Here is a 16,024-nt window from a genome sequence, read left to right as displayed (position 1 = left end):
CCAGAGCGGCGCTATGGCGGTGGCGGCGGAGGAGGCCCGGCTGCTGGCCTGGCTACGCGGCCCGGCGGCTGCGGGAGCCGGCGGCCCCGAGCTCTCCGCCTACGTGGCCGAGCTGGCGGCGCTGGGGCTGGCGGAGCTGGGCCGGGAGCCGGCGCGGCTGGCGGCGGAGCGGGCGCGGGTGGGGGCGGAGACGCGCCGCCTGGCCTTCGAGCACTACCGGGCCTTCATCCGCTCCGCCGAGTGCACCGGCCGTGCCGGCCGCGGCTTTGGCGGCATCGAGAGCCGCCTCGGTAGCGTGCTGGGTCGCCTGCCCGCCCTCCAGGACGCCTGCCGGTGCGGGGATGGGAACCGGGGTGGGCCCCGCTAGGGGCTCTGGTGGGACTGGGGTTGGCGGGGGCCGGAGTGGGGAAGGCATAGGTGGAAAAAGAAAGGGATGGGGATGGGGATGGAGTGAGGCTGGGACAGGGTCCGAGGGCACAAGAGTGACCCAGGGGGCAGGGCAGGCTGGTGAGGGCTGGGCAGGGACAGAGGAGTCCTGGTGCTGGGCCTAGTAAGGATCGGGGATGGCTGGCACCGGGGGTAGAGGCAGAGCTGGGAGCGGGGCAGTGTGGGTGGAAGGATCCTGGGCATCACCTGCTGCTGCGGGGGACCCTCGTGCTGATCCCGTCCCGGTCCCACAGAAACTTCATGCGCGATGCTGAGGAGATTGCCTGCAGCCGGCGCATGAACAGCCTGACACTGAACCGGCACACGGAGATCCTGGAGATCCTGGAGATCCCGCAGCTGATGGACACCTGTGTCCGCAATGGCTACTACGAGGAGGCGCTGGAGCTGGCTGCTTACGTGCGCCGGCTGGAGAGGAAGCACAGCAGCATTCCCGTGATCCAGGTAGGCCCCACTCTGCCCCTGCCCCACAGACTCCCCGCACCCGGCCCCCATGGCTGAGGCCTCTTTCCTGCCCCAGGGCATTGTGGACGAGGTGCGCCAGTCTACCCAGCTGATGCTGAACCAGCTCATCCAGCAGCTCCGCACCAACATCCAGCTGCCGGCCTGCCTGCGGGTCATCGGCTATCTGCGGCGCATGGACGTCTTCACGGAGGCTGAGCTGCGCATCAAGTTCCTGCAGGCGCGGGACGCCTGGCTGCGCTCCATCCAGGCCTCCATCCCCGACGACGACCCCTACTTCCACATCACTAAGACCATTGAGGCCTGCCGTGTCCACCTCTTCGACATTGTAACCCAGTATCGCGCCATCTTCTCTGATGAGGAGCCGCTCCTGCCCCCCGAGGGGCAGGCTCTCAACGAGGGGGCCATCTTCCACGGCTGGGTGCTGCAGAAGGTCTCAGAGTTCCTGCGGACGCTGGAGCGCGATCTCCAGCGCGGGGTGGGCGGTCGCCTGGACTCATTGCTGGGGCAGTGCATGTATTTCGGCCTCTCCTTCAGCAGGGTAGGGGCTGATTTCCGTGGGCAGCTGGCCCCGCTCTTCCAGCGCGTGGCCACTGCCACTTTCAGGAAGGCGGTGGAGGAGGCAGTGGAGAAGTTCCAGGAGGAGATGAATTCCTACACGCTCATCTCCGCCCCAGCCGTCCTGGGGGGCAGCGTCGGGGTGCCGGTGCCCTCAGCCCAGCCAGGGACACTGCAGCCTCCCATGGTGCTGCTGGACTTCCCACCTCTCGCCTGCTTCCTCAACAGCCTCCTCGTCGCCTTCAACGACCTGCGGCTCTGCTGCCCTGTCGCCCTGGCCCAGGACGTCACCGCCTGCTTGGAGGATGCCCTCGGCGAGGTGAGGCGCCAGGGGACAGAGCTGTGCCTTGTCCTGGGAGAACACGGGGATGGGCTCACCATGCCACAAGTGTTCATAGGATAGAATCATAGAATCATGTTGGTTGGAATAAGACCCTTAAGATCATCCAGTCCAACCACAAACCTCACGCTGCCAAGCCCACCACTAAACTGTGTCCCTAAGCGCCACATCTGCACGTCTTTTAAATCCCTCCAGGGATTGGTGACCACCACCTCCCTGGGCAGCCTGTTCCAGTGCTTGGCAACCCTTTGGGTGAAGAAACTTTCCCTAATATCCAATATAAACCTCCACTGGTGCAACTTGAGGCCATTTCCTCTCATCCTGTCACTTGTTACTTGGGAGAAGAGACTGACCCCCACCTTGCTACAAGCCCCTTTCAGGCAGTTATAGAGAGCGATGAGGGCTCCCCTCAGCCTCCTCTTCTCCAGACTGAACACCCCCAGTTCCCACAGCCGCTCCTCATCAGACTTGTGCTGCAGACCCCTCACCAGCTTCGTTGCCCTTCTCTGGACACACTCCAGCACCTCAATGTCCTTCTTGTGGTGAGGGGCACAACACTGAACACAGGATTTGAGGTGCGGCCTCACCAGTGCCGAGTACAGGGGCACAATCACTTCCCTGCTCCTGCTGGCCACACTATTGCTGATGCAGGCCAGGATGCTGTTGGCCTTCTTGGCCACCTGGGCACACTGCTGGCTCATGTTCAGCCAGCTGTCAGCCAGGACCCCCAGGTCCTTTTCTGCTGGGCAGCTCTCCAGCCACTCCTCCCCAAGCCTGTCCCGGCACTGACCCTTGTTGAGCCTCGTACAAATGGCCTGGCACCGTGGGAGAGGAGCGGCTGTTTTGCGCATGGAGTTGTCTGCAGGCAGAGTTAACAACTGTCTGGGGAATTAACGACTCTGCCTTTCGCCCCAGGTGACCAAAACCATCCTGGCCTTCCACCGTGCGGAGGAGGCGGCTTTCAGCAGGCGGGAGCAGGAGCTCTTTGCCCAGTTCTGCGCGGCCTTCCTGGAGGATCTGCTGCCCTACTTGAACCGCTGCCTCCAGCTCCTCTTTCCCCCGGCCCAGATCGCGCAGGCTCTGGGTGAGACCCCGGGGACTTGTGTCTTGTGGATGGGGAGAGCCACGAGATGCACTGGGCCTGTCCCACTGTTGCCACCTCTGTGGGGGTTCCCCATTGCCCATGAGCCCCCACCCGAGCCCCCTCTCCCTCTCTGGCAGGTGTTCCCCCTGCCCAGCTGCAGCGCTTTGGCCGCCTGGGCCTCATCGACATCGGGGTGCTCAGGGAGCCACTGGCATTCCTCCTGCCGGCGTTGGTCGAGGAAGAGCCGGCCCAGGAGCGCACCCCACTACCGGAGGGGGAAGAGGAGGCCGTGCCCAGGCAACCCCTACCTGTGCCGCTGCAGGAGGGCCCCCCCGAGGGGGCTCTGCTGCCAGATGTCCCGGCGGCCACGGAGTAATGGGGCTGCGGCTGGGCCGGGCTGTGTCACCCCCGGACCCCCGGCCCTTGGCAGTGAGGTAGCCCCCGGCCCCTGCCTGCCCGCTGCCCGCACCGCTGCCCGTAGGACCTCGTGCCTGCTCCGGGCGCTGCGCCGCCCGCCGCCGCCAGGGGTCGCCCTCCCGTCCCGTGGTGCTCCGCGCGGACGCCCCCGTGGCCACCGTAGCTGCGCGCGCAGGCCGGCCTCCATGGCGGCGGCGCTGGCGGCGGTGCGGCGGCTGGCGGGGCCGGCCCGGCCGGGAGCCCCGGGCCGCGGGTGCGGGGACGCGGCGGGCTGGGGCCAGCGGGAGCGCTCGTACTGGCGGGCGCTGCGGCGGCGGGTGCTGGGCCCGCCCGCGCCGCCCTTCGCCGCCGCCTGCCAGGTGGGCGCCCCGGTGCTGCGCGGTGCCGCCGCCGCCGTGGCCCCGGAGCGCCTGGGCGGCCCCGAGCTGCGGGAGCTGGCGGCGGCGCTGGCGGCGGGGCTGCGGCGCGGGCCGTGCCTGGGGCTGAGCGCCCCGCAGCTGGGCGTACCGCTGCGCGTCTTCGCTGCCGAGCTGCCCCCGGCCCGCTGCAGCCGGTACCCGCCGGCACTGCGCCGCGCCCACTGCATCGAGCCCTTCCCGCTCCGCCTGCTCGTCAACCCCGTGCTCCGCGTCCTCGACGCCCGCCTCGTCACTGCCCCCGAGGGCTGTGCCAGCCTCAAGGGCTTCTCTGCCTACGTCCCGCGCCACTGGGCCGTCCATGTTTCTGGTACCAAGCCCGCCACCCCGGGGTGGCCTGCCTTGCCCAGTCCTGTCCTGCCTGCTCCCCTGGGGGGGGTTCTGCTTTGCCTCACCGCGGGTGGGACACTGTGCCTGTCCCCAGCTATCACACGGGTGCCCCCCTTTTACCCTGTTACTGCCCAGGCCCCTGCCCTGGTCCCCGTGGCCCCCAGTGTCCCCACCGTTGCTCTCCTGGGCCGCAGGCATGGATGAGCATGGGGAGCCGGTGAGCTGGGAGGCTACGGGCTGGGCTGCCCGTATCATCCAGCACGAGATGGACCACCTGGATGGGATCCTCTACATAGACAGGATGGACACGCGCACCTTCACCAACGTCAGCTGGATGGAGCTCCTGGACTGACGCCCACCGCCTCGGCAGGCCCCTGCCTGGCCACTGCCTGCCCCGGGGCCTCGGCTCTCCAGAGCAGAGCCATGGCAGAGCCCTGGGTATGTGCGCAGGCCCCGGGGGCTCCCGCTCAGCTTTATTACAGCCAATACATATGGTGAGGACCCCGTGTGGCTCCTGGCCCTTTCTGCCCACCTTCCCCCTGCCCAGCTGCAGCCAGGACGAGCTGGGCCCTCGCTGCCCCTTGCACCTGGAATTATATCATGGGTCTGGGAACAAGACCTGCTGCCAGTGGGGTGCTGGGGGGGATCCCCTGCTCCTGGGCTTGCCTTGGGGCCCATGCAGCCAGGGCAGGTGCTGCGGTGGAGGGCAGCATCCAGGTCCCAGCGCTGCACACAGCACTGGGCATCAGGATGGGGCTGGGGGCTGCTCCAAGCACCACAGGCTCTGGGGGCGGAGGGGAAAGCCATGAGCAGCCTCACACCTCCCTGCCGCAGACATGCATCCCTGTGTGGGACGGCTGGAGTATGAGGAGCCCCACGCCCTACCTGGGGACAGGCAGAGCTGGGGGCCTCACCCATGGGGCAGTGCGTTGCTGGGGCTGGGGGCTGGGCTGGAGTCCCCAGGGTGGTCAGAGCCTCAGGGAGGTGCTGGGTGCCAGCTGAAGCTTTTGGATTGTTTTTATTTTCATATAAACAAGACAGAACCCAAAGCAGCATTAATTTAAAAAATAAAAAAGAGCAGGAAGAAGAGGGGGGTGAGGCTGGGGGGAGCACCGGGCAGCCCAGGCCATGCTTGGGGGCCCCCCCAGTAGTGTTAGCCCCCCCAGGCCGTGCTCCCTGTGCCCTGCCGGCTGCTGCAGTGCGATGGGGCGAGGAGTGAGCGGAAGATGAACCTGTTTGGCACGGCCAGCGCTGCGCGGGGGGGCTCAGTGGGGCCCTGTCGGCCCCACACCGTGTCCCCCCCCTTAACCTTCCTGCCCAAAGTCCTCCGTGAATTTCTTCACCTTCAGAAGGTCGTCGGCGTTGACAGTGGGGCGGGTGGTGGCCAGCGAGCGCAGCATGTCCGACTGGAACAGCAAAGACTGGATGCTGGCGGGGGCGGCGCTGGGTAGGGAACCCCCTGTGCCAGCTGGTGCAGGCAGCTCTGCCCATCCCCAGGGCATTGCCATGGGGCTGGGTGCCCCCCCCAGTGAGGCTGGGGGCTGGTGCTGTGGGTGGGAGCTGCCCTGGGGTGCCCAGGCCCTACCCCAGCGCCCAGCCCTGTACCCTGGGGGCTCTGCACTCTGGGGGGCAGAGCAGGAGAACCCCTGCCTCGGGGAGCGAGGAGCCATATCCACCCCAGGACCCACAGCCTGGCCCCTGGCCTGGAGACAAGCGGCTGCGCTGGAGGAGGGATGGGGAACCGGCAAGGCCGGGGCTGCAACATTGCTGTGCTGCAGCCAGTCTCCACCCGGCAGGACGGGTGCCCAGCCCCATGCTACGGCAGCCGCACTCACCATACAGACGATAGGCTCCATCAGCTTGTCGCTGGGCACCTCCATCCAGGTCATCTCGGTGGCGCCTGGGTCGCCAGGCGAGCACGGCGTCAGGAGGTCATCCACGAAGGCGCCGGGGGTGGTGCGGGAGGGACCACGGACCTGCCCAGGAGCAACAGCACTCGTGGGTGGGAACACCAGCCGTGGAGTCACCCTGGGGACCCCCCAACTGGATGCAACCCCCACTCACCTTCTTGAAGTGCGTGGCCGACTGCACCTTACGGACGGGCTGCATCAGGGCGTCCCGCACGATGATGCTGATGTCGGCCCCCGAGTAGCCGTCCGTCTTCCGGGCCAGCTCCTGGATGTTGGTGTCTGTCAGGCAGTGCGGGGTGTTGCCCAGGTGCAGCTTGAACATCTGGGCCCGGGCCGCCTCCTCGGGCAGTGGGATGTAGATGCGCTTCTCAAACCTGTGGGCAGGGCAGGCAGGCGGTGGGGTGAGCCCCACGCTGCCAGACCCTGCCAAACCCCGCCAGGAACAGCCCCAGGAGCAAGGGGGCAGTCAGGTCCTGCTCACCTTCTCCTGATGGCCGAATCCAGCACCCAGGGGATGTTGGTGGCACCCAGCACCAGGATCCCATCGCTGCTGTTCCCCACACCTGCCCGGGGAAACGGTAGGCGGACAGCTCAGAGCAACCCCCAGGGACCCGCAGGACAAATGCATCCAGCAGCGTCTCCCACACCTGCCCGCCCCATCCCGCTCCCCGGGGCAGCCTCGCGCACCCTGCATCTGCACCAGGAACTCTGTCTTGATGCGCCGGGCCGCCTCGCTCTCGTTCTCATTGCGGGAGCCACACAGCGAGTCCACCTCGTCGATGAAGATGATGGAGGGCTTGTGCTGCCTCGCCAGCTCAAACAGGTTCTTCACTAGCCTGGAAACAAAGCAGGGGATGGGGTTCCCCACTCAGGGTCCCTCCACAGCACCAATGGCACCTGGAGCCCCTGGCAGCTCCGAGTTGAGGAGCCCCACACATTGCCAGCTCCTCCCGCCCCAGGAACCCTGCGCTGACACTGAGGAGGCAAGCTCCATGCCAGGAGAGGAGTCACTCCCGGGCTGTGGAGCCTCGTGAGGGCCCGCGTTCTCCCCTGCGACCCGTTATCTGTATCAACAGGGTTCACTGGTGCTGGTGGCTCCTCTGCTCCAGCACTGCCAGCCCGGCCAGCGGGGAGGCCGGGAGCCAGCCTGCAGCAGAGACACGTCCCGGTTGCCAGCTTACTTCTCGCTCTCTCCCAGCCATTTTGACATCAGGTCAGAGGACGACACAGAGAAGAAGGTGGAGTTGTTGGCCTCGGTGGCCACGGCCTTGGCCAAGTAGGACTTGCCGGTGCCAGGGGGTCCAAAGAGCAGGATACCTCGCCAGGGCGTGCGCTTCCCTACGACAGAGGCCAGCGTCACGGCTACCCCGTCCCTGCGCAGGCCAGATCTGCGTGGGCCCAGCTCGCACCCCAATGGCTTGGGGTCACCTCCCTGCATGGGCTCACCCCAGCTGCTGCCTCACGGCACCTTCTCCGTGGGCGAGTGACAGCCACAGCACTGCCATGACCCTCACCAGTAAACAAGTGCGGGAACTTGATGGGCAGGATCACGGCTTCCTTAAGGGCTTCCTTGGCGCCCTCCAGGCCAGCTACGTCACTCCACCGCACGTTGGGCTTCTCCATCATGATGGCACCTGCGAGGGGGCGGCTCTGCTCACACGGAGACAGGCACTGCGCTCCCAACGTCTGCTGAGAGCCGGGCTAGCCAGAGGCCTCCCCACACCTCTGCCCCACCAAGCGCCTGCCAACCCCACCACCCCTCGGCACAGAGCATGGTTTGGGGGCTACCGGACCCCAGCAATGTGTCCCTGGGCACCCCACAGCCTGTCCCCGTCCCCACAACCACTCCTCGCAAAGACTTTTCAGGAATCCCTCCGCTGACCCCACAGCCAGACCGCACAACCATGCCCGTCGTGACCGCCGCAGCCCCTCACCCATCAGCTGCTCCTGCAGCTTCTTCTTCTCAGGGTTCTCGCCCTCGCTGTCACTGTCGCTCCTGGGGAGAGGGGACATGGGTCAGAAGTGGGACCAGGCCCAGCATAGCAGCAGGGTCCAGCCAGCTCCGCCATGGGGCAGGGAGGGCCCTCGCACCCCCACGCACCCCTTGTTGTCATTCTGGGCCTCTTTGACCGGCTTCTTGCCCTGCTTGTCCTTGCTGCGCAGGTACTCCTTCAGCTTCTCCGCCCGGTCCAGGTACTGCATGCACTTGGCTCGGATGCTCTGCTTCGCCTTGTCACTGTGAGCCTCATCTGCAAAGAAAGCCTCCAGGCATCACCCGTGGCGCTGGGCCACAGCCAGCGGCCCTGCAGCCCCTCCGGAGCCCCCCAGGCCGCAGCAGGGGGACACCCTGGCCCCGTCTCACATTTGATGGCATGCAAGAAGTACTCCACGGCGTGCTGGTACAGCCGCAGCGCCTCCTCGTAGTTCTTGGCTTTGTCCTCCTCGGTGGCTTTGGTGACCAGGTCGATGGCTTTCTGGCGGGGGAGGGCGCAGCGCCGTGAGCGGGGCAGCCGCACCAGAGCAGGATGAGGCCCCTCCCCACGCCGCGGCCGGGCCTGCTCCCCCTGGGGCGGCCAGCAGGGCCCCTTCCGCAGCGCCCGGCAGGACCAGGCCCTCCTTCCTCCCCACCGCCCCGGCGGAGCACGGGGCAGGATGAGGCCGCTCCAACAGGGCCTGGCAGCGGGGCGGCGTGAGGCCTTCCCCCGGCACCCGCACCGGGCGAGGCCTCCCGGGGCGCGGCGGGAGAAAGCCTCGGCATGGCCCGGGCGAGGCGCAGGCCGGTGCCCGGGCTCCGGCAGACCCCCCGCCCCGCCCGCGGTACCTGCAGGGTGGGCGTTGTCATCGCATCGCCCGGTGTCGCCGCTCCTGGCGCGGCCCGGCCCGGCGGCGGCGGCGGCGGCGGCGGCGCCGGCGCCCGCGGGACCGCCCGCGACTGCAGCTGTGCGCGACGGCGCCCCCTGCTGGCAGCCGCCGGCACCTGCGCCGCGGGGCGGGGCCTCGTCGGGACACGCCCCCCCCCGCGCCCCGCCCCTCGGGTCCGCCTGTGCAGCAGTACCCACGCGCAGGGGCACGGGGTGCACCAGGGCACGCGTGGGCACACCCGGGCACGCGCGTGGGCACACGGACAGGCACCTACAAACACCCGTACGCGTGTGCGCACCCCTGCAAACACCCGTACGCGCGCGTGTGCGCACCCCTGCAAACCCGCGCGTGGGCGCGCAGCCCCAGCGGCGCCGCGCCGCCACACCCCCGGGCACCCCTGTCTCGCCTGCGCCCCGTGCACACCCCCGCGCCGTGTACGCCTGCCCTCCCGCCACGCGTGCACGGGCACAGGCCACACACGCAGCGCATACACCCCACACCCACCCGCCCCTTGCCCAGCCGGGGGGCCCTGGGCCGGCAGCAGCCCCCGGCACAGCGCAGCCCCACTCCGGCTCGGTGTGCCCCACGCCCTGCCCCACGGGCCAGCTCCCCCGGGAGGGGACTGGAGCCCCCGTAGCCCCCTGGGCTCTGCCGCTGACCTCCCCCGGCCCGGCCCTGCTGCGGATGAGCCCCCCAGGTGCACCCGGCCCCAGCCTGAACCGCCCCCCCCCTGCAAGCCGCCCCCGTCACCCCAGCATCCCCTGCCGGGCTCTGTCCAGTACATCCCAGTCTCCATTGTACTGGGCAGCCCAGCATCTTCCCCCCCTTCATGTGCTGTACTGGGAATTCACTGCCCCCCAGACACAGACCCTGCGACGCACCCCGTGACCCCCACAGCCCCCCCATCCAGACTCAGAGACCCCAGAAAAGGCAATCTGATATAAATAGCGATTTACAAAGAATACAAAAATAGAAGGAGCGTGTGGCGCCCAGGGCCGCTGCGGGGGGCCAGGACCTGTAGTGCCTGTGTGCAAGCCACAACCTCTGGCCTGGACCCCTACGGCCCCCCCCAGCCCTCAGCCAGCGCAGCCCCACGGGAAGCAGAAAAATGCGCGGAGGAGTTTGGCTGCGGGGGGAGCCCTGGGGGGGTCCCACTCTCACCGTGCCCGGGGCTCCCCCCACACCTCGGGGTGGGGGAGCTGCCCCCCTGGGGAGAGGGAAAGTACAAAAAGCGAAAGTGCATCAACCTACATGTCCTGCCCCAAACCCACAGGGGCCCGCGAGCCCCTCCGGTGGCATGGGGCCAGACCCCCACGGCAGCACCCGGGCAGGGGGCACAGGCTGCAGCGTCTGGGGGTCCCGTGGCTGTGGGAGGGGGGAGGAGCAACGAGCAGCCCAGGGCAGCCCCCTTTGTACCCACGAGTGCCCCCAGGAAGACAAGTGTGTGCCCCCCACCCCGAGCAGGGCAAGGGGAGCCCCTGCCGCAGCAACGAGGGGGGTCGCGCAGCCCGAGCCCCGTCCCGTGCAGGGACAACGTGACCCCCTTGGGGGGGAGCACCGGGGGTCCCGCAGGTGTCGGTGCTGGGCTGGCCCCGCTCCAAGGCACAGACGGTGAGATCAGCGATGGCTTCAGGCCCGGGGGGATTAAAGCTGGTGTCTGTGCCCGGGCCCCCCCCGGCACTGGTGGGGCCGGGACCGCCAGCGTGGAGCAGGAGAGGCTCACCCCCACCCAGGGCAGCCGTCCTGCCATAGCCCCGGCGGTGCTCAGGGCGCCGAGTCCCGGCCCCGGCAAGGCACTGGTGAGGCAGGGGGGCAGGGGGGTCTCTCCGCTGTCCCCGGCTGGTTTGTGATGGGGGAGGCGGGCGGGGGCCGGGGCCGCCTATGCCAGCAGCCCCATGCGGGTGACTTTGGCCGACAGGAAGGTGTGCAGGACGAAGACGATGGGCTTAGGGCAGGAGTGCAGGTCCAGCGCCTGGGGGGGGAGATGGAGAGCGGCATCAGCCCCCCCCCCACCAGCACGCCACACCCCACGGGGGGCACTGGGGGTCACGCAGCTGGGGCTGGGGGCTCCCAACCAGCAGTGCCCCAGCGGGTCTAGGCAGCCGTGATGCTGCAGGGATGGGGGGAAGCAGGAGCCACCCCTGGAGGAAGACACCCGCCCCCCGCCTCGCCAAAATCAGGGGATGAACCCAGCTGCCCCCTCCTCACCAGCTCCCCCTCGGGGCCCCCGAAGTCCAGGTAGAGGGTCCTGATGCCGTCGTCCGCCGACATCTTCAGCCTCTCGTAGGGGTAGCGGAAGAGGACGCTGCCGCCCGGCTCCTCGCGGCAGATGGTGAAGCCGCCCTCGTAGTGGATGCAGAGCTGCACGTCCTGCCCGCCCAGCGTGCAGCCTGCGGGCACGGCCAGCCCTCAGCCCCCCCGCCAGACCCCTGGCGCGGAGACCCCCGCCGGGCCGCCCGGGTGCCGCTGCGCACCCGCCGAGGCACCCCAGAGCCCCCCGAGGGCAGGGGGAGCCCCGGGGTGCCGCCCCCCCCCCCCAGCCGCGGCACTCACCCACAGTCACCTCCTTGATCAGCTCGGCGGCGGCGTGGCAGCCCTGCACGAGGACGCGTGTCCAGGAGGAGAGGTCCCGGTGGGTCTCCACGCGGAAGACGTGCATCTCCACGCCCTGGCGAGAGCCCGTCCGGGTGGCGAAGGTGAGCTCCGCGCCCAGGGCGGGCGAGCGGCGGCCCGAGCCCGAGTGGACCAGCCTGGCGGGGGGGGATGGCCGGAGCGGGGGGTCAGGGGCCTGACCGCGCCACCGGCGCCACGCCGCCCCACGCGCAACGACATTTCGGGGTCTGACCCCCATCCCCACCCCCCGGCAGGAGGCACCGGATGGCAGGCAGAGCCAAGGCGCGAGCGGAGGAGCTGGACGCGGCCGAGGGGAACTGGTCCCCGGAGGACGCAGGCGGACGGATCCGGCCCCCCCAGCCCACCTGGTGGCCACCAGCGGGTAGCTGTGGCAGGGGGAGGCCCAGGCGTCCCTGGTCCAGGGCATGCCGTCGTACAGCAGCAGGTCCTTCTCCGTCACCGCCATGAGGACCGGCCGCCACTGCTGCCGCCCTCCGTCCAGGCGCGCCTGGAAGAGACGGTGAGGGGCACCGGGGGCTGCAGGCACCCGCCGCTGCCCGGGCACGCTGCTCCCTGCGCCCATGGCCCTCCCGGGCTGGCCCCAAGCCAGGGGCTCCGCCTTGCCGGGCTCTCGGCAGCATCCATGTAAAGCCGTACAAGGCGCTGCCGAGAGCGGCCATCCTGGAAAGCCGTGCCGTGAGCCGCCCCCGGGAGCCCCCCTTTTCTGGGGCCGAGCTCACCGCGGCGCCCAGGCGGGCTGCGGCTCGCGGGCAGCGACTTTGTGGAAGACCAAGGGGGTGATGAGCGTCTCCAGCCGGGAAATCCCAGCAGGAGGAGGCCGAGGGCACGGGAAGCGCTGCCTTCGCCGGGGTGCAGCCGGCCGGGGCGCAGGAGAGCGGCCGAGCCAGGCGCCTGGGCTGGCAGCCGGGCTCTCCGGCAGCTGCAGGGCTGCAACCACAGGCCCGTCGGCGCCGCCGTCCCTGGGGACGGCACCGGGCAGCGCCTGTCCCCGGAGCGGCATGCCGGTGGCACGTACCTGCTCGGCCAGCCAGGCGATGTGCTTCACCTCCCTGCCGCCGGCCACGGTGCCGCCGGTGCCCAGCATGGCGTTGAGCTCGGCCAGGACCTGGGGGAGCAGGGCGGTGATGTTGGCGTGCAGGGCCGTGAACCAGGAGTGGGCCGTCGCCGTGTCCTTGCAGCGCAGGATGAGGGTGTTCCTGCTGTCCGGCGAGTGCAGCTCGATCAGCCTGCGAGGGGACGCGGCGCTGGGTGGGACGGGAGCGGCGGTGCCCGGCTCGGCGTTCCCATGCCCAGCCCGGCAAACTGGCCGCACTGGTTTGGGGCTCCGGCTATGCCGAGGAGCCTCCGGCGCAGCCTGGTGCCAGCAGAGCTGGGGTGATTCGCAGGGTCCCCCTCTCCATAGGCAGAGGAGGCTGCCGGCCGCCCCGGGGGGCTGCGTGGGGGGCACGGCCCAGCCCTGGCCCCGGCCAAACCCCCCGGACTTTCCTTTCACAGCTCAGCGGCGGAAGCAGGAGGTCGTGGCCGCCGCGGGGGGCAGCCCCCAGCCGCGTCCTGGGGGGTCCGAGGGGAGCGGGGTCCCCCACACCAGCAACCCCCAGGCTTGGGGGGGCGCGGGCAGCCCCCGCCCTCACCTGTTCTCCAGGTCGGGCATGCTGAGGTTCCTGGCGGCGAAGCACATCTTCAGGGGGATCACCTTGCGGTCGCGGGGGCCCTGGTGCTGGGGGGAGCCCGAGTCCTCGCTGCCGCTCAGGCTGGGCGACTGCGGGGCGGCCCCCTCCCACGGCAGGTCCGACACCAGCGAGGGCTTCTTGATGTAAGGGGTCACCTCCCGCATGAACTTCACTGGGGGGGAGCGGGGGGGCAGGTTATGGCTGGGCAGGGGTCCTGCACCTCTAAGCTGCAGCCCTGCACCCCAGGGACGCTCTGACCTTGTGGGGGTCTCGTGTCCCCCCCGCAGGCTTGGGGTCTCGGCCAGCCCTGGGGGGGCTGCGGGACCTCCCCCAGCGCCGGCAGCACAGCCCACGCCCCAGGGAGCTGAACTCACCCCCCGGCCCCGTGCTGCAGGCAGCAGGCAGAGGACAGGCAGTAGGAAAGGGGGCACGCTGCCTTCCCACGCCGGGGGGTGCGGCAGCCCTGGAGAGGCCTGAGGACCCGGCCCCAGCCCGGGGGGTCCCACCCTGCCCCGAGTCGGGCACGTCCCAAGTAAATGACAGGCGCTGGTGGCTCATCCCCGTTACCGGCAGCCGGCGCGGGCGTAGGAAAGGGAAGGCGGCGCAGCACAATGGGGCCGGGCAGGAGGTCAGGCTGCAGCCCATCCTGACCCGCCCCGGCCGCCGCGCTGCGAGGACAGCACCGGCCAAGTTTCCAGCGCCGCAGGCGCCGATGGCGGGCCGACCCCACGCTGCCGCTCGCGCCTGCCAGCGGCTCGCCGTCAGCCTGCCTCCGCTCCCGGCAGGACGAGGAGGAGGAGGTTTGCAGCCAGGACATCCCGGCTCCTCTCCAGGCCAGGCAGGAAGGAAGGAGGCACCGGCTCCTATTCCCCCCGGACCGTCCCTCCCCGAGCACCACCCAGCCCAGCCGAAGCAGAGCCCCGGCGAGGCGCCAGCACCCCGGAGCCCGTCCCAGCTCTGGCCGGGGCGAGCAGGAGCCGGGGAGCCCGGCTCACCCGACCCGCGGTGCCGCCACGGGCTCGCCAGCGCCAACGGCTGCGCCAGCCGCCGCGCTTGGGGACAGCCAATGCCTTCAAGATGTCAGGGAGCATCAGCGGAGCCGGCTGCCAGAGCGGGGATGAGGCCGCGCGGGACGGCGCGCTCGGCCAGGCAGGAAAGCTGCAAGCGAGCACCGACGGCAGCCTGGGACACGCTGCCTGCAGCCGGCGCTGGACCCCCGCCCGGCACGCATGCCGTGACAGTGGCCTGCCCGCACCGAGCCCCACCGCCGAGCCCCAGAGGAGGAACACGCTGGGAACAGCAACGTCCACACACCCCGGCGCAGCGGGGAGTTAAAACCGAACAAAAAAAAAGCAAATAAGCTGTAATCCACCGCGCAGCAAAGCTCCCCCGGAGCCGGCACACCACCACGCTGCAGCCGGGCCAGCCGGCCCACCGGCACTTCGCCGGAGCGGGAACGAAGGCAGCGGCGGGGCCCAGGTCCCGGCACCCGCCACGGCCCCGGGCTCGCCTGCGGCAAATCCCTGCAGCACGGGGGCCGACGCCTGCCTGCGGCGCGGGCAGGGAGGTGCCGGCAGGGACGGGGAGCGGGCAGGCCGGCCCCCCGCCCTCCCGCCGGATTTGCTGAGCCGAGCAGCGCGGCAGGGTGGGGACGTGCTGCCACGAGGCGCTTGTCCTTGCTGCGGGCAGCAAACGAGTTAATATTAGCCTCCCGCCGCGCTGATCCCGGGATTACCGCCGTCCCCGCGCACCCCTAATCCCGCCGCCTGGCCGGGCAGGGCAGCACCGCAGGGCAGCGGCGGCAGCTCCTGCTGCGGGGCCGCTCGACAGCTGTGTGCCAGATGTGGGCAGCTGCTTCCAGTGCCGGCCGGGAGCCCGGCACCCTCCAGCCAGCCCCCGGCACGGCTCCCGCCCGCCGTGCCGCGACCCCACGGTGCCAGCGCTGACCTCCACCGGGGCACAGCCACCACCTCCGCGACGGCCGGGCTTTGCCAAGAGCCCCTGGAGCCGGAAGGGCGAGCGGCCGAGCCGGGCAGCCAGCGGCGCGGGAGCCCGAGCACCGTGTGGGGCGCTACCGGAGGAGCACGGGCTCGGCGGGGCTGCAGCCATGCTGGTGGCTCTCGGCGATGGCTGTGACCATCAGGCAGCCAGCGTGGGAGCGCGCCCCGGCACTGAGCAGACGTGTGGGACGGTGTCTGCTGGCGGGGACGGCAGCAGAGCCGGCTCCTGCTTTTGGGGGGACGCAGCTACGGCACGTGCAGGAGCGGGGAGCCCCCGTGCTGGTGGGCCCAAAACTGGCACCGGGGTGGCGGCACCTGCAACCACCTCTTCTGCTTCTGGTGAGCCGGTGGCCGGCGCACAGCCGCCCCGGCACAGCCACTGCCGCCCCGCCTACGCGCTCACCGCAAAGGAAACGCGGTTGCCGCCTGCACCCCTCGCCCGACGTGCCACAGGAAGGGGCTGCTCCAGCTGCACGGCAATGCCAGGTTAGCACCAGCCTCACCAGGGCCGAGCCCCGGCGCGCTGCCCGGACGGCATCGGTCCATCCTGGGGGCCAGAGCCCCCTCCTGCCACCGGCACCCAGACCTAGAGGGGAAACACCAAAGAGGTTTCCCCACATTTGCGCATGGGTCAGCTCTTGCAACCGGCCTTCCCCTTCGCCAGCGCTCGGCCAGCCCGTGTGCCCGCCGGCCGGCAGCTCTGCCCGCAGCTCCCCGGCAGAGGCGGAAGGGCTCCCTTCCCCCTGTGCGCCGGAGCGTGCCTGTGCGTGCCTGCAGGCTCCCCGGGAGGAAGGCGCCTGGTGTGGGTCTCTGCGTCCAAACCCAGTGCCCAGGGTGGGGGCTGCCAGCCCCACCGGGTGCCGGCACAGGGCTGGTGCTCCCGCGCTCCACCACCGG

General features: G+C 70.1%; 4 protein-coding genes across 4 annotated transcripts in view; 2 read left to right on the top strand and 2 right to left on the bottom strand.

Annotated features, from left to right (window-relative positions):
• Window positions 1-13: 13 nt before the first annotated feature.
• COG8 (component of oligomeric golgi complex 8) lies at window positions 14-3,264 on the top strand (the record flags this gene model as incomplete). Its single annotated transcript, XM_082005664.1, has 5 exons — window positions 14-333; window positions 681-888; window positions 965-1,783; window positions 2,720-2,888; window positions 3,026-3,264. The coding sequence occupies 5 exons, from the start codon at window positions 14-16 to the stop codon at window positions 3,262-3,264; spliced, it is 1,755 nt and encodes a 584-aa protein (XP_081861790.1).
• A 226-nt stretch (window positions 3,265-3,490) lies between these two features.
• Window positions 3,491-4,555, top strand: PDF (peptide deformylase, mitochondrial; the record flags this gene model as incomplete). Its single annotated transcript, XM_082005604.1, has 2 exons — window positions 3,491-4,031; window positions 4,246-4,555. The coding sequence occupies 2 exons, from the start codon at window positions 3,491-3,493 to the stop codon at window positions 4,401-4,403; spliced, it is 699 nt and encodes a 232-aa protein (XP_081861730.1). The 3' UTR covers window positions 4,404-4,555.
• Window positions 4,556-5,167: 612 nt separating this feature from the next.
• VPS4A (vacuolar protein sorting 4 homolog A) lies at window positions 5,168-8,803 on the bottom strand (the record flags this gene model as incomplete). Its single annotated transcript, XM_082005560.1, has 11 exons — window positions 5,168-5,457; window positions 5,887-6,027; window positions 6,116-6,335; window positions 6,443-6,524; window positions 6,649-6,797; window positions 7,143-7,299; window positions 7,476-7,595; window positions 7,896-7,957; window positions 8,063-8,210; window positions 8,324-8,435; window positions 8,783-8,803. The coding sequence occupies 11 exons, from the start codon at window positions 8,801-8,803 to the stop codon at window positions 5,356-5,358; spliced, it is 1,314 nt and encodes a 437-aa protein (XP_081861686.1). The 3' UTR covers window positions 5,168-5,355.
• Window positions 8,804-10,629: 1,826 nt separating this feature from the next.
• SNTB2 (syntrophin beta 2) overlaps window positions 10,630-16,024 on the bottom strand; it is a 6,599-nt gene continuing 1,204 nt past the window's right edge. Inside the window, exons 2-7 of the mRNA XM_082005514.1 lie at window positions 13,089-13,299; window positions 12,473-12,683; window positions 11,802-11,944; window positions 11,377-11,573; window positions 11,032-11,213; window positions 10,630-10,795 (exon numbers count right to left, since the gene is read on the bottom strand). Coding sequence (XP_081861640.1) covers window positions 10,703-10,795; window positions 11,032-11,213; window positions 11,377-11,573; window positions 11,802-11,944; window positions 12,473-12,683; window positions 13,089-13,299 — 1,037 coding nt within the window. The 3' untranslated portion in view covers window positions 10,630-10,702. The remainder of the gene's footprint in view (window positions 10,796-11,031; window positions 11,214-11,376; window positions 11,574-11,801; window positions 11,945-12,472; window positions 12,684-13,088; window positions 13,300-16,024) is intronic.

Source organism: Phaethon aethereus, assembly GCF_964289735.1.
Source record: "Phaethon aethereus genome assembly, chromosome: 13".
Taxonomy (NCBI): Eukaryota; Metazoa; Chordata; class Aves; order Phaethontiformes; family Phaethontidae; genus Phaethon; species Phaethon aethereus.
This window is presented reverse-complemented; position numbering and strand designations above follow the sequence as displayed.